The 25540-nt window shown below is 38.7% G+C and overlaps 1 protein-coding gene and 1 pseudogene across 2 annotated transcripts in view; both read left to right on the top strand.

Moving 5' to 3' along the window:
• The window catches only part of EIF4E (eukaryotic translation initiation factor 4E), a 48835-nt gene that overhangs the window by 6725 nt on the left and 16570 nt on the right, over positions 1 to 25540 (top strand). The window contains exons 1-3 of one of the 2 annotated variants that reach the window (XM_065545261.2): positions 7373 to 7515; positions 11888 to 11933; positions 20641 to 20747. In XM_065545261.2, the coding sequence (XP_065401333.1) occupies positions 7388 to 7515; positions 11888 to 11933; positions 20641 to 20747 (281 nt within the window). In that variant the 5' untranslated portion in view covers positions 7373 to 7387. Of the gene's footprint in view, positions 1 to 7372; positions 7516 to 11887; positions 11934 to 20640; positions 20748 to 25540 lie in introns of those variants that run through there. The other variant, XM_005555505.5, reaches the window with a different exon arrangement.
• LOC135970964 (tubulin-specific chaperone A pseudogene) lies at positions 12129 to 12704 on the top strand (annotated as a pseudogene).

Raw genomic sequence — 25540 nt, 5'->3', positions numbered from 1 at the left:
GAATCGCTTGAACCTGGGAGGTGGAGGTTGCCGTGAGCCAAGATCTGCTATTGCACTCCAGCCTGGGCAAGAAGAGGGAAACTCCGTCTCAAAAAAAAAAAGAAAAAGAAACAATAGGAAAATGAAGTTTAGTCATACTATATTCAGTAAGTTTCTGTGGAATCATTAAAAATCTAGCCAGCATTGGATTTATAGGGATGTGGAATTAAGGGTATGGATTTATAGTTGTAAACAACCAATTAAAAATAAATTCTTATAAACATACCTTGTTTGTAACAGCTATTTTTAATGCAGAAAGATCGTTATTTGTAATTGCTACACATAGCACTTATTCTGTGTTAAGTACCACACTAAATGCTTTACCATATATTAACTCATTTAATTCTTAACAGTACAGATAAAGTCATTATGTGACTAACTTGCTCCAAGTGGTGGGGTGGAGTTTAAACTAACGCAGCCGAAGTGCAGAGTGTATGTTCTTAACCATTGCACTGTCTTTCCAGTAGGCATGTAATGTGCTTTGCTTGAGTGACTTCAGAAGGGGAGATGAGTTTTGATAAGCTTACTATGTGTTTTGCTACAGCTATAAAATAAAATGTGTGGACATTTATTTTTAGGCCCCGTTATATTGCAGTGTTAGATAACAAAAACACATAATCTTGAGGACTAAACCAAGCAATTGCACCAATCGTATTTTAGTAACTGATTGAAAACTTTGTGGATAGATTTCTAAAGAAAGTGGGTGGACACTTACTTTCTCCTCCTTTCTAATTTGATTTCCGGCATTTGCTAGTTTGTATGATTTCCCAGTTAAAATATTTTGCTAGTGAAAAAAGTTTGAGTACATTTTTTTTTTTTTTGAGACGGAGTCTCACTCTGTCGCTCAGGCTGGAGTGCAGTGGCGCGATCTCGGCTCACTGCAAGCTCCGCCCCCCGGCTTCACGCCATTCTCCTGCCTCAGCCTCCCGAGTAGCTGGGACTATAGGCACCCACCACCACGCCCAGCTCATTTTTTTTTGTATTTTTAGTAGAGAAGGGGTTTCACCATGTTAGACAGGATGGTCTCGATCTCCTGACCTCGTGATCCACCCATCTCGGCCTCCCAAAGTGCTGGGATTACAGGCGTGAGCCACGGTGCCCTGCCGTTTTAGTACATTTTTTAAAGTTTGTGGATTTTGGATTTATTCTAGACTCAACTACCTTAGTACTTTTAGTAATTTTGGTGGTAGGTCTGGCAAAGGGTAAAACAGTTGTTTTGAAAAAGTTTAAGCTAAAATGTGCACATACATGTTTCTTTGTGTGTTTTAAGCTTGTTACTACAAAATGTTATACAGAATTAATTGTAATATTTTTTTCTGTGCTCTGCTCATTACTGTCATTGTAATCTCTACCGAAAATATAAAAATTAGCCAAGCGTGGTCGTGGGTGCCTGTAGTCCGAGCAACTCGTGAGGCTGAGGAAAGAGAATGGCTTGAACCTGGGAGGTGGAGGTTGCAGTGAGCCGAGATGGTGCCATTGCACTCCAGCCTGGGCAACAAGAGTGAAACTCCGTCTCAAAAAAAAAAAAAAAAAAAAAGAATGTTTTAGCATGTATTACATAAAATACATAGGTTTACAAAGGAAACCAATTATGCTGAAGTACAAGGATTGAATTAGCATGAATCATATTAAGGACATTATCTGGCACAGGCTAAGTTCTGTTTAATGTGAAAAACCTATCTCCTGTCTGTCTTCCCCAGCTACCTCATTCCCCTTTCCAAATTGCCCAGTTAACAGTTTTTTGAGGATTCTACTAGAAAAAGGCTGTCCAGGAGAATTTTCTGAGATAATGGAAAGGGTCTTTTTTACTGTCCAATACAGTAGCCACTAGATGGTAATTGAGCATTTGGATATTGTGGCTTGTGCCACCAAGGAAATACGTTTTAAACTTTATTTAATATTAATAATTAACCACCTGTAGGTAATAACCACCAAATTGTGCAGTATGGTCTCAGAATCTAGAAATTCTGGCCAGGCATGGTGGCTCACGCCTGTAATCTCAGCACGTTGGGAGGCCGTGGTAATTGGATCACTTGAGGTCAGGAGTTTGAGACCAGCCTGGCCAGCATGGTGAAACCCCATCTCTATTAAAAATACAAAAATTTGCTGGGTGTGGTGGCACGTGCTTTATTCCCAGCTCCTTAGGAGGCTGAGATAGGAGAATTGCTTGAACCTGGGAGGCGGAGGTTGCAGTGAGCCAAGATTGCGCCACTGCATTCCAGCCTGGGTGATAGAGCAAGACTCCATCTCAAAAAAAAAAAGAAAGAATCCAGAAATTCTGGTGTGTGCAAACGTATGTATGCATATTGTATTTAGTTCAACTTTATAAGGTGTAACTGTGTATGTCTAATTTGGTTAGATACATTATTCTATCCTAGAAAAGCTGCTTGTTGCTTTGTATTTTAATCTTTCAAGGACAGTTATTTACTCTTGTATAGAATTAGAATTGTTCTGTGGGTTAATTTTTTTTTTTTTTTGCTAGTCTTTTTTTTGTTTTTGTTTTTGTTTTGAGATGGAGTCTCACTCTGTTGTCAGGCTGGAGTACAGTGGCATGATCTTGGCTCACTGCAACCTCCACCTCCCAGGTTCAGATGACTCCTGCCTCAGCCTCCCAAGTAGCTGGGACTACAGGCGTGTGCCACCACTGCCAACTAATTTTTGTATTTTTAGTAGAGACAGCATTTCACCATGTTGGCCAGGATAGTCTTGATCTCTTGACCTCATGATCTACCTGCCTCAGCCTCCCAAAGTGCTGGGATCACAGGCAAGAGCCACCACATCCGACCTTTTTGCTAGTTTTTTAAATGTGTGTGTAAATAGGCAGTACTTTACGTTGTTCAAAACTCAAGTCTTATGCAATAGTACACAGTCTCCTCAATTTGATTTCTGTCCAGGCAGATGACCTAGAGACAACCAGCATTGTCAGTTGTTTAACTTTATTTAATAGAGATTTGTGCATATACAGCAAATATGTATATTTGTAAAAAGTAAATAGTAGCCAGCTATGTGCACTTTTCTGGCACATTGTGTTTTTTCACTTAATATGTCTTGTAGAGCATTACATATCAACACATAACGTTTTCACTTCTTTTTTCTGATGGTATATATTATACTATATGGTTTTAACATAATTATTTCTATATTAATATTTAGGTCATTTCCAACCATTTACTATTTCAAACATTACTGGGATGAATGAACTTCTCCCTGTATCATTCCATACATGAGATAGTATATCTATAAAGTAGATGTTTTGACAACAAATTGAAAAATTTTAGACTCTGTTGGTCAGATAAAACACTTTTGCAACTATAGTTGGTTTCCCAGCTACAATTTTTTTTTTAGAACTTCTCCCTTGTTCAAAATAATGAAATGTTTATATGTAAAAAACGAAGTATAAAATAGGTATGTAAGTTTTCTTGTATCTTTTTTTTTTCCCCCGAAACGGAGCTTTGCTTTTGCCCAGGCTGGAGTACAATGACGTGATCACAGCTCACTGCAACCTCTGCCTCCTGGGTTCAAGCAATTCTCCTGCTTCAGCTTCCCGAGGAGCTGGATTACAGGTGCCCGCCACCACGTCCAGCTAATTTTTTGTGTTTTTAGTAGAGACAGGGTTTCATCATGTTGGCCAGGCTGGTCTCGAACTCCTGATCTCAGGTAATCCACCCGCTTTGGCCTCCCAAAGTGCTGGGATTACAGGTGTGAGCCACCACGCCTGGCAAAAAAAAATTTTTTTTGAGCCAGGGTCTCACTGTTGCCCAGACTGGAGTGCAGTGGCATGTTCTCTGCTCACTGCAACCTCCACCTCCCAGGTTGAAGCGATCCTCCTGCCTCAACCTCCCAAGTAGCTAGGAATAGAGGTGTGCGCCACCACGCCCAGCTGATTTTTGCATTTTTAGTAATGATGGAGTTTCATCGTGTTGACCAGGCTGGTCTCAAAACTCCTGGGCTCAAGCAGTCCTACTGCCTTGGCGTCTTAAAGTGCTGTGATTACAGGTGTGAGCCATCACACCTGCCAGGTTTTAGAATAGTAAACTGAAGACCTGTGTACCATGACCTAGGACATCATAGCAGCATTTCAACTTTTTTTAATACTCCGTGATCACATTATTGTATCTTTGGCCCCTCCTCCATCTTCTTTTCCGATTTTTGAGTCAAGCATTCCCTTGTTTTTTGTTTTTTTCTACACTAATCTCCCATATATGTATCTTTCACCTATGTGTTTAGTTTTGAAAAAACTAAAAAGCTAGATGTCTAAGGGAAAGATAGTATTGCCACTGTTGATGAAGGCTCATAAAAAATGATAATCTGAACACAGTTTCTGGTTTATAGTTTGGCTTCAGCTTCCTAGAATTTCTACTAGAGCCCTTTTTGGGGAAACCAGTGGGCATGATCATGAACATGTCCTGGGAAACATACGATTTATAGTTGTTATCTGGTGAGGCTGTTTTGCGGGCCAGGCAAAGAATCTTCAGTAAGAGAGTAGTCTTTGGGAATATGCTGCTCTGTATCTTGTTTTAAGATTGAATTAAAGCTGAACTCTTCTGATGTAAAGAAAGTTATCTAATATGGTTAGCAGGACATAAAAGAGAGAAGTGGAACTTCATGAACACATGGTCAAACAGAGATAATAGTCTGGGCTGGACACTTGAGCATTTGGGTTTTGTGTGTGTGTGTGTGTGTGTGTGTGTGTGTGTGTGTGTGTGTGTGTGTGTGTGTTTAGAAAAGGTAGAATAATAGGCATTTTAATCGTAACAGCCATTAAATCACATTGCTCCAATCACATTCACCTGAATCACACTGCTCCAGTCTGGACTGTTGCCCTTTATATATGGTAAACATTTGTCTTCTCTGGATCTCCTTTTACTATGTTCCTGATTCTTTCATTTGACTTTTGTGTTCCACCCTTCCATTTGCTGTGCCCTTTATCTTCCTGTTATTTGGTTTCTTGTCTCACTTGGGTGGGCCACATCCCCAGCAGTTTTTTGAGAAAAAGTACATAGTAAAAAAATGTTTGAAACCTTGAATATTAAGTGTCATACCTGTAGTTTGGCTGGACATAGAATTCTTCAGGATTCTGAAGTCATGTTTCATGGACTTCTGTTGTAGCTACTGATGAGTCTGAAATTATTCTGGTAGCTAAAAATTACTTTTTAGTGTGATCTGTTCATCTCTCACCCTTCCTAGAATTTGTAGACTCTTTCTTGTCCCTATTTCACAATGATATACCTTAGATAAGTTTGTTTTCATCATTGTACTGTGTACTTATTGGGCGTGTTTTTTTTTTTTGGAGACGGAGTCTCGCTCAGTCGCCCAGGCTGGAGTGCAGTGGCGCGATGATCTCAGCTCACTGCAAGCTCCGCCTCTGGGTTCACGCCATTCTCCTGCCTCAGCCTCCCAAGTAGCTGGGACTACAGGCGCCCGCCGCCACGCCCGGCTGATTTTTTGCATTTTTAGTAGAGACGGGGTTTCACCGTGTTAGCCAGGATGGTCTCGATCTCCTGACCTCGTGATCTGCCCGCCTTGGCCTCCCAAAGTGCTGGGATTACAGGCGTGAGCCACCGCGCCTGGCCTTATTGGGTGTTTTAAAATGGCAACTCATGTCCATCATTTCTCATAGGTTTATTAGTGATTCTCCTCTCTTTTCTCTTTGAAACAGTTGCTCATATATTAGATCTCTTGGATTAGTTCTCTGGAAAATTTCATTTATTTTTCAACCTTCATTTTAAATTTCCATTCATTTTGAAATTCCAGTTATTTATTTTCTCCCTCCTGTCCTCCTTCCTTTTTTTTTTTTTTTTTTGTCCTCTGAATGTTCATTTTTATAGCTTCCTATAATTGTTATATACATGCAAAATCTTAACTTATTCCTTTGAGTATGTAGACATGTGTTTTTGAGACAGAGCCTTACTCTGTTGCCCAGGCTGGAGTGCAGTGGCACCATCTTGGCTCACTGCAACCTCTGCCTCCTAGGTTCAAGTGATTATCCCACCTCAGCCTAGCTGGGATTACAGGCGCCAACCACTATACCCAGCTAATTTTTATGTTTTTAGTAGAGACGAGTTTTCACTGTGTTGGCCAGGCTGGTCTCAAACTCCTGACCTCAGGGAATCTGCCCGCCTTGGCCTCCCAAAGTGCTGGGATTACAGGCCTGAGCAGAAGCAAAGTTTTAAAAAGGAAGAGCAAAGGCGAATGGGGAACTTACCATATCATGAAGAAAAACATTGTTAAAAGTAATGGCTGGGCGCAGTGACTCTATAATAGTAGCACTTTGGGAGGCTGAGGCAGGTGGATCACCTGAGGTCAGGAGTTCGAGATCAGCCTGACCAACATGGCGAAAACCCATCTCTACTAAAAATACAAAAAAATTAGCTGGACGTGGTGGTGGGTGCCTGTAATCCCAGCTACTTGGGAGGCTGAGGCAGGAGAATTGCTTGAACCCGGAAAGTGGAGGTTGCAGTGAGCCAAGATTGCGCCATTGCACTTCAGCCTGGGTGACAGAGCAAGATGCTGTCTAAAAAAAGAAAAAAGAAATTTACAAAAATATGATATTCACGTAGGAAGGGATGGGCAGATTATTGGAATACACTGAGCCATCCAGGAGTAGTTTCAGATGTTTATTTGGGCTTTAATATAACTTTGTTATAATACATTTGGAATATTTAGATCAGTGTGAAAAAAATAATCTGTAATCTCAACAACTAAGTGTTCTCTGAAAGTGAACTTTTTTTTTTTTTTTTTAAACCATATCCCTCTTCGTACCTTTTCGTTTTTCCCTTTAAATACTTAATTTTCAGCTGGGTGCAGTAGCTCATGCCTGAAACCTCAATACTTTGGGAGGCTGAGGTGGGTGAATTGCGTAAGCCCGGGAATTCAAGACTAACTTAGGCAACATGGTGAAACCCTGTCTCTACTAAAAATATTAATACAAAAAACTAGCCAGGTGTGGTGGCATGCACCTGTAGTCCCAGCTACTCAGGAGGCTTGGGCGGGAGGATTGATTGAGCCCTGGAGGTCGAGACTGCAGTGAGCTGTGATTGTGCCACAGCACTGCAGCCTGGGTATCAGAGCGAGACCCTGTCTCAAAAACTAACTACTTAATTTTCTTAGAGCAGTTTTAGGTTCAGAGCAAAATTGAGCAGAAATTACAGTTCCTGTAACTTACTCCTTGCCCCTGTGCAGGAACAGCTTTCCCACTGTCAACATCCTGCAACAGAATGGCACATTTGTTAGAATTGATGAACCTAAATTGACATTATTGTCACCCAAAGTTCATACTTTACATTAGGGTTCACTCTTCATGTTGTACATTCTGTGGGTTTTGTCAAATGTATAATGACATATATCTATGATTATAATATCGTACAGAATAATTTACTGCCCTAAAAATCCTCTCTGTTCTGCTTGTTTATACCCTTCCCACCAACCACTGATCTTTTTGTCTTTTCCAGAATATCACAGAGTTACAATCATACAGTACGTAGCCTTTTCAGCTTAGCTTCTTTCACTTAGTAATATGCATTTAAGTTCCTTCTATGTCTTTTTATGGCTTGATAACTCATTTTATTTTAGCACTCAGTAATGTTTCATTTTCTGGATGTACTACAGTTTATTTAGGACTTCTTAATATAGGTCAAAAGCACAAAAATAGTGCTTCTTTTTTCTTTTCTTTTCTTTTTTTTTTTTTTTTGAGACAGAGTCTTGCTCTGTTGCCAGGCTGGAGTGTAGTGGCGTGGTCTCGGCTCACTGCAGCCTCCTCCTCCTGGGTTCCAGCGATTGTCCCGCCTCAGCCTCCAGATACCTGGGATTACAGGCACATGCCACCACGCCTGGCTAATTTTTGTATTTTTAGTAGAGATGGGTTTCACCATGTTGGCCAGGCTGGTCTTAAACTCCTGACCTCATGATCCGCCCACCTGGGCCTCTCAAAGTGCTGGGATTACAGGCATGAACCACCACGCCTGGCCTTTTTTTTTTTTTTTTTTTTTTTTTTTTTTTTTTTTTAAGTGCTCATTTTTATATGGTTCTGTAATCTGCTTTTCTCCACATTTGTATTACTTTTAAAGTAATTCTTACAAACATGTTTAGTGCTTACATTATAAATGCCATGGTTTATCTATTACCTTTTGGGTATATCTGTTGATAGATGTATTGTCTCTTAGAAGTCTAATTACTAGGTTAAATAATATAGATCTTTTTATTTTAATTTTACTGTTTTTCTATTTTCCCATTTAGCTTTGACTTGGAACTCAGTAGATCCTTTTAGGTTTGGAAGCTTGATAGTTTATTAACTTAAACTAAGTAAATAGAAGGTTGTATTCCACTCTGTAATCCTGGGGACATAAGAAACTGACTATACCTGGTTTTGTAAATTTTTTTAAGGCATATATTTCTTCAAAATATTTTCTTTTGAAAGGTGATTTTAAAACCTTAGTACATAAAAAGGCAGACGTGGTGGCTCACGCCTGTAATCCTAGCAATTTCGAAGGCTGAGGCAGGAGGATCACTTGAGGCCAAGAGTTTGAGACCAGGCTGAGCAATATAGTGAGACCTGTCTCTAAAAATTTTCTGGGCATGCCTGTAGTCCCAGCTATTCAGGAGCATCTCTTGAGCCTAGGAGTTTGAGACTGCAGTGAGCTATGATTGCATCCCTGCACTCCAGCCTAAGTTAACAGTGATACCCTCCTCTGAAGGCAAAAAAAAAAGAAAAAGAAAAAGAAAAAAAATCTGTTGGATAAGAAGTTGTTACAGAAAACAAAATGACCTTATTAAAGCTACAGTTTAAATTGAAATTATAACCTTTAACTTTTAAAAATGAACACATGTAATTTATTTATTTTTTTTTTTTGATACGGAGTTTTGCTCTGTTGCCCAGGCTGGAATGCAGTGACACTACCTTGGCTCACTGCAACCTCTGCCTCCCAGGTTCAAGCAATTCTCCTGAGTCAGCCTCCCGAGTAGCTGGGATTATGGGCACGTGCCACTATACCTGGCTAATTTTTGTATTTTTAGTAGAGACAGGGTTTCACCATGTTGGACCAGGCTGGTCTCGACCACCTGACCTCAGGCGATCCACCCATCTCAGCTTCCCAAAGTGCTGGGATTACAGGTGTGAGCCACTGCGCCCGGCCAAACACATAGAATTTTAACAGTAACTGCTCATTTGTTTGAACTGTGACATGTAAAGATAGATTTAAAAAAAAAAAAAACTAGAATTTAATTAGTATCATGAAATTTTAGTTATGTTTTCTAAGTTTTAAAATGTATAAACATTTAAATAGCAGTTAAATTCTTTAAAAGATTTGCGTTTCAAATACTTCCTATAAAGCTTTAAGGAATAATTGAAATGGAAAATACCGTGTTACTGCAGTCAACAGTTTTGTGCACTGGTCCTAATGCCATTTTAATGTTGATATATTTTGAATCATTTTTTACTTTTGTATAATGTTCAACGTATGTAAATTTTTCTTTGTTTTCTTTCTTTTTTTTTTGTTTTTGAGATGGAGTCTCGCTCTTTCACCATTCTGGAGTGCAATGGTGCGATCTCGGCTCACTGAAACCTCTGACTCCCTGGTTCAAGCGATTCTCCTGCCTCAGCCTCCTGAGTAGCTGGGATTACAGGCATGCACCACCAGGCCCAGCTAATTTTTGTATTTTTTAGTAGAGGCTGGGTTTCACCATGTTGTCCAGGATGGTCTCGATCTCCTGATCTCATGATCTGCCTGCGTCAGCCTCCCAAAGTGTTGGGATTACAGGCATGAGCCACCGTGCCTGGCCGTACGTAAATTTTTCTTTTTCTTTTTTCTTTCTTTTTTTTTTTGAGACGGAGTTTTGCTCTTGTTGCCCAGGCTGGAGTGCAGTGGCGCGATCTCAGCTCACTGCAACTTCCCTCTCCCGGGTTCAAGTGCTTCTCCTGCTTCAGCCTCCTGAGTAACTGGTGTTACAGGCATGCGCCACCACGCCTGGCTAATTTTGTATTTTGGGTAGAGATGTGATTTCACCAAGTTGGTCAGGTGGGTCTTGAACTCCTGACCTCGTGATCCACCTGCCTCTGCCTCCCAAAGTGCTGGAATTATATGCATGAGCCACCGCACCCAGCCTGTAAATTTTTCTAGTTATTTTAAATTATGAATCTTCTGGTAGCCTTTGGTTTAAATAGTACTGACATTTAAATTTTATCATTAGCCTTATCATCCTAGTTCACACATCTGTTATTTCTTGTGTCTGTGTTATCACCTCCCCAAACCCAAACTGAATTTGTGATGTTGGCTTAAGCTGCATAATATGTGCAAAGTAATATGATCAGTAGGTACATATTAGTGCTCCCTTAAGAATGTTCATTTAAAAAATTTATTTTAAAATGTTAAAAGGTGCCCACAAGTCTTTCTTTTTTCTTTTCTTTTTCTTTTTTTTTTGAGACAATGTTTCACTCTCGTTGCCCAGGCTGGAGTGCAATGGCTTGATCTCAGCTCACCGCAACCTCTGCCTCCCAGGTTGTAGTGATTCTCCTGCCTCCACCTCCCGAGTAGCTGGGATTACAGGCATACGCGCCACCACGCCCGGCTAATTTTGTATTTTTAGTAGAGACAGGGTTTCTCCATGTTGGTCAGGCTGGTCTGGAACTCCCAACCTCAGGTGCTCCACCCGCCTCGGCCTCCCAAAGTGCTGGGATTACAGGCGTGAGCCACCACGCCTGGCCTCCTTCAACTCTTTCTAGTAGTTAAGAATGTGCTGGGCACGGTGGCTCACACCTGTAATCCCAACACTTGGAGAGGCTAAGGTGGGTGGATCACGAGGTCAGGAGTTCAAGACCAGTCTGACGGAGATGGTAAAACCCCATCTCTACTAAAAATACAAAAATTAGCCAGGCGTTGTGGCGGGCGCCTGTAATCCCAGCTACTCGGGAGGCTGAGGCAGGAGAATCACTACAACCAGGAGACGGAAGTTGCAGTGAGCCGAGATCGTGCCACTGCACTCCAGCCTGGGCAACAGGGCAAGACTCCATCTCAAAGGGTTAAAAAAAAAAAAAAAAAAAGGATGCATCCAAGTTTTAGGCTGGGCGCGGTGGTTTATTCCTGTAATCCCAGCACTTTAGGAGGCCGAGGCGGGTGGATCACTTGAGGTCAGGAGGAGTTCAAGACCAGCCTGGCCAACGTGGTTGAAACCACATCTCTACTAAAAATACAAAAAAATGAGCCAGGTGTGGTGGTGCATGCCTGTAGTCCCAGCTACTCGTGAGGCTGAGGCAAGAGAACTGCTTGAACACAGGAGGCGGAGGTTACAGTGAGCCGAGATCATGCCACTGCACTCCAGCCTGTGTGACAGAGTGAGAATCTGTCTCAAAAAAAAAGAATCTATCCAAGTTTAAAAATTGTTTATTTGAAGATCAGAAATGCAAGTGTGAACTGTTGGGATTTTTTTTTAATTAATATGTTTAAGTATAGTTTGCTGAATATCCAGAAATATATAGCTCAGCAAACTTAATCATCTCGATTCACTCATGAGTTTAGTGCTACTTATTAATTTTGATCAAGTAATTAGGTTATTATTTAAATAAACAGCTATTGAATTTTTATAGTATTTTTGGACACTGCACAATTTGTACACATCATCACAACTCTTTTCTTTAGTAATCCAGCTACCAGTGATTTTTTGTTATTGTTTAGATGCCATTTTATATTAATTGAAAAGCACTTTAAGAAGTACTGTCTTTTGAATCATAATTGATACATGATGTCTCAGGGTCTTTTACAAGAAAAAATTTTTTCCATGTGAGCAGTGTTTTAATGTTGAAAGATTTGTATTTTGCTAAATCTCCATGTGTTGTTTTTTTACTTCAACTTTCTAGGTTAAGGGAGGAGTACAAAAGTCATAGTTTTGATCCTTTATTACAGGTAAGGAAGACCTGCAAAATCCACAGCCACATTTTCATGAGTGATGCCATATTAGCTGGTATTCCTTTACTATAAATATATGTTTCAAAGCTAAAACCAAAACAGTTTAATAGAGGCAACTTTTCAGTGTTTTACCAAATTTTTTATTCCTTACAAGACAGGTGGTAAGACTATAGTTGTTCTTGTGTACTAGTTAATTAATTACACTAATTTACATATGGGAGGGTGCTGTGAGGAAATGCATGGTTTCTTGAAAAGAACTGGGGACTGACAGCCACCTCCTCCATGGTTACCCTGGCTCTTTGTCCCACCCTTCTCATGGTGCTTGAGGGACCATGGCTAATCCTGGCCTGAGACAAATTAAGACTACTGTGGTGAAGCAGTTGGTCAAAAAAAAAGTGATGCATGAAAAAGAAGCAAAACAACAAGAAGAAAAGAAAAAAAATGAAAGCTAAAGATGGTGAAAATTATGCCATTAAAAAGCAGGCAGAAATTCTGCAAGAATCCCAGGTGATAAGCTCTGATTGCCAGCACAGGTTGGAAGCTGCATAGTTCTTTGGCGGATGTTAGAAAGTGAAAAAGACTTGAAAAAGGCTGAGGAATATAAAGAACATTTAGTACTGGATTCAGTAAAGTTAGAAGCCTGAAACTTTTCTGTACGGAATGTTTTTTGCATTAAATCATGGGGTCCAGTTTACATTTCATTATTTTTGACCACTGCTGTGTGTTCAAGTGTGAAAACGTGATTCTTTTTATGTGATTGTATACATTTCTTTGCCTGATTTAATATGTCAAATGAAGGACAAAACTGAGAACTGAGTGGATACTACAAAGGAACAGAAAAGTATGAAGTCTGTTTACATATTTCTATTAAATAATGTTCTCATTAAAGTTATTTGTACACATAAAAGAGGTTTTTACTTACACTTACCTGTATATGTGAGATATTTGACCAATGGGTATTTAGGGTCCTGTTGTGCATAATAATACAAACTCACTATATAGTTGCTTTTTTTTCCTGGTGGTGGATTTTTTTGTGTGTCTGGGAGGAGGGTGAGTTGTACCATTCATGCCTCTTTTACTAGTGTACTGGCAGTGACGTGCATTGGCAAGATGAGCAAAGGTGTTGAGCCTGAGGCTGTAGAGCAGAGCACGGTGTATATTATAGACTTATGTTGCCTAGAAAGAGAATCTTTGTAACCATATAATTTATTATTCAGTCCTGGCCACCTTTGGGAGTGAATGAGAGTTCTATTAACAATTATACTGAAACAACAAACAGGTAGAACCTAGGACATGTGGTGTTCTTAGCCGTAAACCCTGGTAGTCCTGGATTTAAATGACATGTTTACTTTTCCAGGACTTCAGATTTGTCTGAAGAGTGGAGAGAATAATGGTTGTTTCACAGGATCATGAATATTGACTAGATTGAGATGATTTATAGTATGTTGAGGTAGTATGTATGCAAATAATGTAGCACATGGCCTGGTAGTCGCTGCTTAGTAAATGTTACCTATCAAGTAAAAACTCATAGTTTGGATGAGGTGTGAGCTTTTCAAAATCATAAAGCACCACCCTTTTCTGTTCTTACTGTGTCTATCTATCCTTCTGCTCATTATTTCATACCTTTATTTAATATAGTGCCTTCAGTTTACTAGAATGTTGTATTAGTACCTTGTAGAAATAATTGCAGCTGTCTTTGAAATATGTAGCATTTACATTTCTAGTATGGACACAGCTGGTCTTTCCAGTTTAGCTACAGAAAGTGAAGGAAGGGGGAATATAAGGAAGCGCTACTGAATATGGGTCACCAGTCATGTTGTTACCCATTATTTGATGCTATAGCATTGACTGAACACATTTATTTTGTGTCATCAGGAAGGGGGAGAGTGTTGGTATCACAATTATTTAGGTGTGGTAATAGTCATCTGGGTAGTTATTTCTAAGTTAATCACGAGTTCTTTCTCTTTCCATATCCCCACTTACTGTGTATATGATTGGGGGTGTGGGGGAAGGTCTGGTGTAAGGATTTGAGGATAGATAGAAATTATTGAGCCAGGACAAAAATTTAGAGAGCATACCCTAGGTAGTTTAGGTTTCTACTACCTCTTCAGTATATTACTGGGATATGAATGTTAGTGATTTATCTTCTATTGTTCTTGAAATTTCCTCATCTTAAAATTTAAAGGACTAGCCGAACTTCTTCTAGAGTTTGAAGTCTAGTTCAGCATGCCACATTTACTCAGCTCTTACCTTTCTGAACTCTTATGTTAATGTCATCTCAAGTACTGATTGCTAATGGTAACTGACAGTTATTGATCACTTAAGTGCCAGACTCTTGGATTGTTGATTAAAACCTACACAGCACTTTTTACAAGGGAAGAAACTGATCCTTACAGGGGTTTTAAGGGCTTGCCCTGCATCACTTAAATAATCCCTGTTGTTCTCTGAAAATTTTCTCCTATCATACTCATCTTAAGACTTAAAGGACTCATCAAATTGGGGTTAGAGGTGGATCCAGACTGTGTTGTTGAGATACCCATTTTACAATATGGCTCCTAGTGCACCAGGGATTGGTAAACCTGGGATTTCTTTTTCTGTTATCAGAGGAAAACTGTGGTAGTGAAGTCAGAGCCTGGTATACAGATACCTGGTATATATATAGATGGTATGTGAATAAATGTGCCTGATACATAATTTCTTTCTTCCTCTAGCCCCTTTTTTTGTGCTTTATTTTGATGCTTGATTTCAATGTCCTTTATGCTATTCCTTGGTAATAAATAGTTCAGCTCAATGCTACATTTTAGCCATTCATGAGGCCAAAGATATGATGCCTTCAGTACAGAAAAGCGGAAATATGGTATCTGGGAGTACCTTTAAAAGTAGGAAAAGTAGGTTTCTTCACTTGAATGTTACTTTAAAATGACTTTATATTGCATTAATCGTTATTGTTCTGGGAGGAATACCTATATCTACATATATCAGAAAAAATTTAGGAAGGAGGAAAGTGATAAATATAATGTAAAAAATTTTTTTTCTTTCTAAAACAAATCATATAAAACAATTCAGCATAGTGTCTGGCCATACAGTTTGCTCTGAATAAAAATTTGCAGAATGGCAAGCCAGGTAACCGCTTAAAATTTTTAGCTACTTTATAAAAAGCAATCCTTATTTTGCATTTCCCATGTACCAGACAGTTTAAATGCTTTTGTTTTTTAATTCATTTAATCCCCATGGTGATCCTAGGAGATAAATGTCACAATGCCCATTTTAAGATGAGGAAATTGAGGCCACAAAAGTTACTTGCTCTGAATTTACAGCTGTGAATGGCAGAGCTGGGATTCCAACATGGGGAACGTGGCTCTAGAGGGTGTGATCTGAAGCAGTGCATCTCATATTCTGACGACAAACTGGTTTGTGTTTGTTTTTAAATTTTCATTTAATTTAATTTTTTAGAGACAGAGTCTTACTCTGTCAGCCAGGCTGGAGTGCAGTGGTGCTGTCTTAGCTCACTGCAGTCTTTGAACTCCTGGGCTCAAGTGGTGCTCCTCTTTTGGCCTCCTGGGCTCAAGAGATCCTCCTGCTTTGGCCTCCCGAGGTGTTGGGATTACAGGGGTGAGCCACCATGCCTGGCCTTTTCTTTTTTTTAAATTTCTAATATAATACTTTTGTAAAATTATAAAGATGAAGACATGCATACAAAATGTAAGCCTGAATTTGATTAGTTTCAGCAGATAAAAAATTGTCAAATTGCTACAAATTTCCGAAGTGTTTACTTTGCATTTCTATACTTAACCTCACTGTCAACCATAACCAGTTTGTGGACCAGTAGTAGTAGTCTGTGGACTATACCTTGAGTTATTGGTTCAAACCATTAACGAGTGCCTAGGGGGACTACTGATTATTACATACTTCAAATAAGGTGTTGGGTGATTTGTCTTAACCCGGAAAAAAATTTTTTGGAAGTTCCTGTGAGTAAATATTTGTTGAATGAAGGTAATGGAGTACACAAATGGGGTGTTCTGAGGGGGAAGGCTCATCATTATTTTTAGAAGAAATGGTTTATATGTGTATTTGGGTTGAGAATTGCTGAGAAATCTTGAATGTTCCAAACCGTGGAAAAGCGCATCATGGTTTTGAAATTTAAGCAATGTAGACTTGAACATGATGAGGAGAATCTAAAGTTTAGTTAGATTTATTGAAAACATCACAGAATGATGCTAGATCTGGGAAATATTTACCTCTATAATATTAGGATTGTCCCATAAGATTAATATTATACCTGTGCTAGTTTTTGCAGAATGTAGTAAAAAGCTACCTGACATTCTTTGCAGCCAATTGTTAGACTTTTCTTGCCCTTGCTTGCTTTTTTTCTTCACTTTCAACTTTCTCTTGTTGCTATGACAGTTTATTCAGCCCTGGGTTTGCTAAATTACAATACTGAACATTTTTATTTGAAGCTGATAAACTGAGCAAATCTTAAACCAGGTTTAATACTTTGCTGTCAAATTGGTTATCTTTTTCTGTTCCCTTACTTGCCATTTGTATTTAATCTCTTTGACCTTCTAGTTAATGGCTTTCATTGCCCCCAAGATGAAAGCTTCACTTTTAGCCTGACCTCTGAGGCCTTTAACAATCTCACTCCAACCTACCATTCTAGCTCTGGTTTCACGAACCCTCTCTTTCAGCCACATTGGTTACTACCTGGATGAACACAGCACCATCCCATGGCCTCGCTCTTACTCCCTATTCTGCCCACCTAAAATGTGTTACACAATGCTTTTTCAAGGGAAGATTGCCTATTTTAGGTTAAAAATGTGTTTGATTACTTTGAGATTAGCCATAATCTGCTAAATTAGTCTTTACTTTTTTGTCCAGATAGTTTATAAACCTAGAAATGTTAGTCATTTAATTTTTTTCCTTTTAATTCCTCAGTAGAACCTGAGATTGGTCATTTAGAATGTAATTTCCAGTGAAATTTGCTCATTGAGAAAACACCAGCCTAAGAGAGTAGAGAGAGGAATATGGTAGGATTTTGCAGTAGAGTTTTGTTTTTAAACTGAATGCAAACTTAAAACTATTTAATGTCTATAGGAAGCAACCTTAAAAATAAGGTTATATATCTTAAAATAGAACTTGTTTCTTGAACTGTTTTTTAGTTCCCATATAGATCATACGAAAAGAAGACTGTCTATGCCCAATAAAAATTTTTATGGTATTTCACATCATTTGTTTGAAAATCTAATATGTTTATATAATTAAAAGTGAAGACTAAAGATTTTAAATTAGTATACTTACTGATTCATACATACACGCACATTTCAAAATGTGTAGCTCCTTTTTTAAGTTGTTGGAAAAGTACAAAATTATGTGTCCTTTTTTGTTTTGTTTTGTTTTGTTTTGAAACGGAGTTTTGCTCTTGTTGCCCAGGCAGGAGTGCAGTGGCACGATCTCTGATCACTGCAATTTCTGCCTCCTGGGTTCAAGCAATTCTCTTGCTTCAGCCTCCCGAGTAGCTGGAATTACAGGCACATGCCACTGTGCCCAGCTAATTTTTGCATTTTTAGTAGAGATAGGGTTTCACCATGTTGGCCAGGCTGGTCTTGAACTCCTGACCTTAGGTGATCCACCTGCCTCGGCCTCCCAAAGTGCTGGGTTTACAACACTGAGCCACCGTGCCTGGCCAATTATGTGTTCTTAATATGAAGACTAGTATCAGTTACTTACAGTGCGACTTTTATTTTAATTCAAAATAACACTTTTAAAATTCTAGAAACTGGATATGTTTTTCCTGAGTGATAACTTGCTTTTAATTCCTATATGTCCAAAGATTTGATGCCATCTTAGTCTTTCATCATTTTCCCAATAATGAAAAGAATGGAATAACATAAAAGAAGGGAAAGTACTACATTATTTTGGACACCTTAAACTTGTAATTAGTCATATTGTAACTCACTGTTTATGTGCTGCTGAGGTGAAAGGTTTAAATAAGTGTTGTGAATGGTTTATAGTGAGGATTTTGAGCTTGTGAATAAATATAAGAGAATTTACAGTGCTATTTAACTTTGAGAGGAAGAATATCTTTTACTGGCATATTCAACATTGAAAACCCCTGTATGCCTAACCTTGTGGTAGGACCATCATTATGTGAAACCCCAAAACATATTATAATCATTACTCCTTTAAACTGTTAATGGTCGTTTATATAAGATATTTACCTTTTCAAGTGCTTGTCATTCTTTTTGCATCTCCATCTGGGATCTTTTTTCTGCAGGCTGAAGACTTTTCTTTGGTATTCCTTTTTGGATCTGAGAGAGAGAGAGGGTTGTTTCTTTTTCTTTCTTCCACTTTCTTCACTGGGTCTCACTGTATTGCTGAAGCTGTTTTCAAACTCCTGGACTCAAGCAGTCCTCTCGCCTTGGCCTCTCAAAGTGCTGGAGTCAGACATAAGTCCCTGTACCCATTCTACTTATGTTTCACAAATACTGTGCAGTCTCTAGTTTTGGCTCAGCTGTTCTTGTTCTCTGTTAGGCCAACCAGAGTTACACTCTGAAAGTGCCAGTTTAGAAGTTAGCCAAAAACCTGTGAGGGATTTTTACATATATTGAGGAGCCCACTTCTCATCTACAGCAGTTTTTCTCTGGTACCCTGTCCCCTAAAGCCTACCTGCCTGCCAGTCTCTCATTGTTTTCATTGAGACTCCCACTGTCTGCCTGGAAACCCATCATTAATTTTAAGCTAGTGGGATAGGAAATGGCATTCAGTAATTATCATCTGTTTGAACACTTAAATTTACTGGTAAGTAAATGTTGATAAAAATGTTTGGTTTTAAGGCATTAATTACTGTATGTCAATTTTCAGGCCTTAACCATTCTATGTAAACATTTAAATTTATTCAGTTAAGTAATGAAGTCAATAAGTTCCTATTGGGTTAAGTACTGTGATTACTGAGTGAGATCAAGACAGGGTCTCTGTTCTGGGTGACTTTATAGGCTAATAGAAATTCTTATACATGTCATATGTTGATAAGAAAAAACATATCCGTTAGGAGGCTGAGGTGGGAGGATCGCTTGAGCTCAAGAGTTTGAGACCAGCCTGGCCAACATGGTAAGACTTTGTCTATACTAAAAATAAAAAAGAATTAGCCAGGTATCGTGGTGCCTATCTGTAGTCCCAGTTACCCTTGAGACTGAGGCAAGGTGGTGCCTATCTGTAGTCCCAGTTACCCTTGAGACTGAGGCAAGAAGATTGCTTGAGCCAGGGAAATTGAGGCTGCAGTGAACTATGATTACCCACTGCACTCCAGTCTGGATAACAGAGTGAGACCCCATCTCTAAGAAACATAAAATACAGGAAAACCCATATTCTTTCAAATAAATATTTACCACCTTTCTGCTCTCTGAGGTCTTTTAGATAATAAATATTCGAGTTACATATCTTATTATGTTAACATAGATCTCTATTGTTTGCTGCTTCAGTCTGATTTCTAAACACTTGTTGCATTGCCCTTTTTTTGGTATCAGTCTTTGTCCTAGTGCCTTTCTTTGGCTTTTTTCTTTTGTTGACAATTTATGATAGTATGAAGAGGTACATGGAAGAATGTGGTGAACACCTATTTTAAATTACTGTCCCCAGCCTTGTTTTCTTTCTGATATTTTTAGATGACAGTGTTAATTATGCCTAGCCTAAGAGAAGATTTAAGTTCAAGCCAATGTCCATCTTGTTAGGGCCCACTGAAAATATTAAGCTGCCAAACTTTTAGGTTACCATGGGGTAAACAGTATGCCATGAAGGTAAGACCTGCATATCATTGACTTGATCACTTTACAAAGCTTTTTTGTCATCATAATATAGTTTTGTTTTGTTTGTTTGTTTTTGAGACAGGGTCTTGCCGTGTTGCCCAGGCTGGTCTCAAACTCCTGGTCTCAAGCAATCCTCCTGTTAATCTCCCGAGTAGCTGGGATTATAGGGATGCACCACTGTGCCCAGTGATATAGTTGTTATACTCTTGAAACTTTAGTTTTAATCCTCTATCCTTCCTGATACCCCCTTCAATACCATATGCAGTATCTCAATATGATGGTATGTTAAGAAAAATAGCAGATTTTCCCAACTTTGTTGCATAGTCTGTGACTGTCTTCCTGCTATTTAAAAAAAAAGTGCAAGTGGAAGGGTAACTATAAATATCATTACATTTTCAGATTTGAGAAATCCCTTTCTTTTTGCTCTTAATGAAGAGATATGAGAATAGAGAATGGTTCTTTAGAGGTTGGTCTGGGTGGTCTGTTTTATGAAGCAATCTGCTTTAATTCCTTCTTAAAAAATATCAGTGCCGGGCGTGGTGGCTCATGCCTGTAATCCCAGCACTTTGGGAGGCCAGGGTGGGCGGATCACGAGGTCAGGAGTTCAAGACCAGCCTGACGAACATGGTGAAACCCCGTCTCTACTAAAAATAGAAAAATTAGCCAGGCATGGTGGCACACAGCTGTAATCCCAGTTACTCAGGAGGCTGAGGCAGGAGAACTGCTTGAACCTGGGAAGAGGAGGTTGCAGTGAGCCAAGATCGCACGATTGCACTCCAGCCTGGGCAACAGAGAGACTCTTGTCTCAAAAAAAAAAATTATCAGCATGTCAGTTCAGGTTTGGTTAGAATATTGCTGTCATAGATGTCTTAAGAAATTTAATGTTTTATATTATTTTCCACTAGGAAACCACCCCTACTCCTAATCCCCCGACTACGGAAGAGGAGAAAACGGAATCTAATCAGGAGGTTGCTAACCCAGAACACTATATTAAACATCCTCTACAGAACAGGTAAGCTTTCTGACACTTAGGTTTTCTGAGTTAGGCCACAAGGTAAATGGTGAATAGGGCAAGTTTGAAGGCAAAGTTAGATTATGAGACTAGTTTTAGATATGCTAAGGTTGAGGGTTCTGTTTTCATTTGGATGATCCATGACCAGCAGACAGTTTCATGTGTGAGTCTTGAGTTCAAAAGGAACTATGTGAGAGATTAGTTTGAAAAGTATTGGTCATAATGGAAGCCACATTAGTAAATGAGTTCCCTTAAGGAGAAGTGCACTTGACTCGTGACAAAGACCTGGGATACTAGCATCACATAGAGGGCTTTTGTTGAAGAAGAATACCTATGAAGGATGGACATACAAAGACAGTGGTGGTTGCCCAGCATGGTGGTTCTCACCTATAAACCCAGCACTTTAGGAGGTGGAGGCGGGCAGATCACCTGAGGTCAGGAGTTTGAGACCAACCTGGCCAACATGGTGAAACCCCGTCTCTACTAAAAATACAAAAATTAGCTGGGCGTGGTGGCAGGCGCCTGTAATCCCAGCTGCTTGGGAGGCTGAGGTGAGATAATTGCTTGAACCCAGGAGGTGCAGGTTGCAGTGAACCAAGATCGCGCTCCATCTCACACACACAAAAAAGACAGTAGTGGTCATGGAAACCAAGAAGGTGGTTTGTTCTAAGATAGGGTGTAAGTTCATAGCACATGCTAAAAAGGTCAAATGAAGCAAGGTGTCAAAATATCCATTGATTTGAACACTTTTGTAAAAGTCCCTACTGACTTAGGACAAAGTGTTTTAGTGTAGTTCCATAAAACATGGAAAAAAAGATTAGGGCAGTTTGAAGAGTGAATAGGAGATATACAGATGTATAGAGGAAGAACGGGTGACTTGAAGCTGGACTGAGAATGAGAAAGGAGAGCCAGGGAATGTGGAGTTTGAAGATTGGTTGGTTTGTAACTGAGAGACGAGAGGAAAAGGGTACAGATTAAAATTAGTTAAGTTTTCATAGTTAACAGTGTAGCAGGCAATTGAGTATTAGTTTATTATATGGCTTTTCCCAACTCTTCCCACTCCTTTCCAGTAGATTTGTTTTTATTTATTTTCTGGGGTATGTGAGAATTAACTTGAGTTCACTGAATGCTGATGGTGGGAAGAAAATGGCAGTTTAGAAACATTGTAACAATGTAGAGGAAAGTAAATTGGACTTAACTTCTAAGGTTCTTTCAATTCATTTCCTTGTCTTTTTTTCTTTTTATTTACTTTTTTTAGGGCAGACCATTCACTCTCTACTTAAAAGAGTCCATAAATCTATTTATAATTTAGTTTCATTTATTAAAATTTTTTTTATGATCTTAATTTTTTAAAAATGTTTCCTTTATTCGTCATGGAAGACCTAGTGAAATAAATAGTTCAAATATGCTGTATGCAGTTTTCTCATAGGAGACCCTTTGGTTCAGTATTTCCTCTAATGAGGAACAAATCAGTTTTTTAGACAATGGAGATTGTCAGCTAGTGGGATATCAAAGGTCAAACAGTCTATAAAGGATAAAATCCTTCCTCAAGAAAGCGATGTACCACATGTATTAGGTTGAACAATTCATTAGTGGCAGTTTTATATAGTTTAACCTAATAGTAGCACCAAAAGCCACATTTTTTTTTTTTTTCACTTTTTTCAGTGATATAAAACAAACTCTGTATATCTTCTAGCTGTCTGTGAACCCAGTTCTTGGTGTCGCTCTTATTGTGGGGAGAAGTAAAACAAGGCGTATATCCCTCACAGCTTGAATGGAGTCTAAGAAGGGATTCTTAAGTGTCCTCATCAGTTTGGAAAACAAACAAAAAAAAGTTTAAAGCTTAAAATGAAATCCCTGGGGACTTCAGTTTCTCTATAAATTCTACTTTTTGTGTAAAATAGCAAGTATCATTTGGAAAAGTACTATGTTTTATGGCTCCAATGTTGGCAGTTTTCTTATTATTCACTTCTTGCGTTTTACTTTTCTTTACTCCCCAGAGTAGTCAATGTTAAATTTGATTTGTATTCCAGAAGTATTAAATGCACATATGTATACTTTTTAATACAAATGTCTATACGGTTGACTTTTCTGTTTGTATGTGCAGATTATACCTCATAGTTTTAAACTGCCGTCTTTTATTATATTCATATACAGCCATGTATTTTATTAGGCTTACATTAATGGCTGTATAGATTTTTCTTTTTACACACAGTGCTGTAATTTACATACTTATATACTTGTGCACTTGTGTGAATATATTTATAGGGTAAAATTTTAGATCTCCTAGAACAAAGATTACCCTTTAACAACTTTTGCGCAGATACTGTTGCATTATTCTGCTTTATTGACTTAGACTTAATAGTTTGAGAGTTCCTGGTTTCTACGTCTTTGCCAACTTGTGTGATTAGTCTTTTAAGTTGTTGCCAATCAGGTCAGTCCCAGTCTGATTTGGGAAAACAATTTCAGTATTTTCAATTTTGCATTTTAAAATTTAAGTTTCAAAATATTTTCATATTGATGATTTGTGGTTTTTATCTAAGGACAGATTATTCAGTTCTTCTATTTTTTTTTTTTAATTTGGATTATCTCTTTTTCCCCTACTTTCAAGCTAACAAGTTATGGAATATCTTTTCCAAGTTTATTTCCAAGCATTTTGTATTACCGTGCTAACTCACCCAAGGCAGGGAAGTTGGAGGAGTATTAAGTCGGAAACTGTCCAAATCATTTGTCTTCTAACATTGACTGTGGAATTACAGGGGTTTTTTTTTTAGAGGTCTTTAGTTTTCATGTAGGCAAATACTGCTTTTCCTCAGTGGCTTCTGGGTTTCATATCAATTTTAGGAAAACTACCACACAATTAAGCTTTTTTTTTTTTTTTTTTTTTTTAACTTTTTAATAGTTGCATAGTAGTCACTTGCATGGATGTACGATATTTTATTTAAATCAGCAGTACTCAAATATTTGGTCTCACAATCCCTTTACACTCTTAAATTATTGAGGACTCTACAGAACTTTATGTGAGGTTTTTATCTATTGTTATTTACTACATTTTTACAGTAAATAATGCTAAGGTGTTTTTTCACATTTAAAAATGAATATATAATTTCACCTGAAAAACTTGAGAAATGTAAAATTATTCGTTTAGAAAATTTATCCCATGTTAACATAAATGACATTTTATAATGAAAATAATTATTTGAACTAAAAAATATATAATAGAAAGAAGGGCATTTTTGCCATCTTTTTTTTGTTTTGTTTTGGTTTTGGTTTTGGTTTTTTGAGACAGAGTCTTGCCCTGTTGCCCAGGCTGGAGTGCAGTGACACCATTGCGGCTCACTGCCACCTCCACCTCCCGGGTTCAAGTGATTCTTCTGCCTCAACCTCCCGAGTAGCCAGAACCACAGGCGCGTGCTACCACGCCCGGCTAATTTTTATAGTTTTTAGTAGACATGGGGTTTCACCATGTTGGCCAGGCTGATCTTGAACTCCTGACCTTGTGATCCACCTGCCTCGGCCTCCCAAAGTGCCGGGATTACAGGCGTGAGCCACCGCGCCCAGCCACATTTTTGCCATCTTAGAAGTCAACTGGATTTTCATAGCTGTTTCTGCCTTCAGTCTGTGGAGTTAAGGTGTTTCATTGGAAGTATAAGAAGACAGTACAGCCTCACACAGGTATTTGGTTGGAAAAGGGAGAATAGTTTTTAAAAGCCTTTAAAAATAATTGTTGATATTATCCTTTGATACACTACTAGGTGTCTTCCCCCTCCCCTTTTTTCCTAGGACACATGCTCAAGAGATACTGGGTTTCTTAGAGATTAGTTGAAACGTGGAATCTGAAACCATATCCAAGAATTTGTTTCTACTTTGTTACATTAAAATCCATTGGTCTGTCTCACATCTGGAATGGATCTCTTACCTGTGTAAGATTTTTAACATCATACATTGCTTATTTGGAAAATAATTTTTCAGTGAGTTACGCAGATCTTCCAAATGTTGACACATTTTCTTATATAGTATCAAACAATAATAATTCATTAACATTACCTCTAAACTCATTAAGCATCTTTGGCACCTGCCACCATGCCCATCTAATTTTTGTATTTTTAGTAGAGACAGGGTTTCACCCTGGTGGTGAGGCTGGTCTTGAACTCCTGACCTCAGGTGATCCGCCCACCTCAGCCTTCCAAAGTGCTAGGATTGTAGGTGTTGAGCCACCGTGCCCAGCCCAAAGGCATTCTTATATGAAACTCACATTATTAGTACTGTGAGAGTTGGTAGTAATAAATGTACAGTGACTACTCGTATAGTTTTGTGTCACTGTCTTGGTCCTTGCTAAAGCACCAGCAGATTTAACTACTGTTGCTTTTGCACCATTAGTGCAAATGTGAATACTGAAAAGCAAAGTGACTTCTTAGCATTATTATGAAAATGGATCTTAGGGCCTCCTGCCTGTCTGCAAACCACATTTTGAGAAGTGCTGATTTAAATAATTCGTTGTTGATAAGCACTTAGGATGTTTTCACATTTTCCAAAACTAAAAATGTCATTTGTTTGTTTTTGGAGACAGGGTCTCACTCTGTCACCCAGGCTGGGGTGGTGTAATCTCAGCTCACTGCAGCCTTGACCTTCTGTGCTCAAGCCATCTTTCCACCCCAGGAATGCATCACCACCCATTTTAGTATATTTTGTAGAGTTGGAGTTTTGCTATTTCCCAGCTGGCCTTGAACTCCTAGACTCAAACAATTCATCCACCTTGGCCTCACAGAATGCTGGGATTATAGGCATGAGCC

This window comes from Macaca fascicularis, chromosome 5 (genome assembly GCF_037993035.2).
Source record: "Macaca fascicularis isolate 582-1 chromosome 5, T2T-MFA8v1.1".
Lineage (NCBI taxonomy): Eukaryota > Metazoa > Chordata > Mammalia > Primates > Cercopithecidae > Macaca > Macaca fascicularis.
This window is presented reverse-complemented; position numbering and strand designations above follow the sequence as displayed.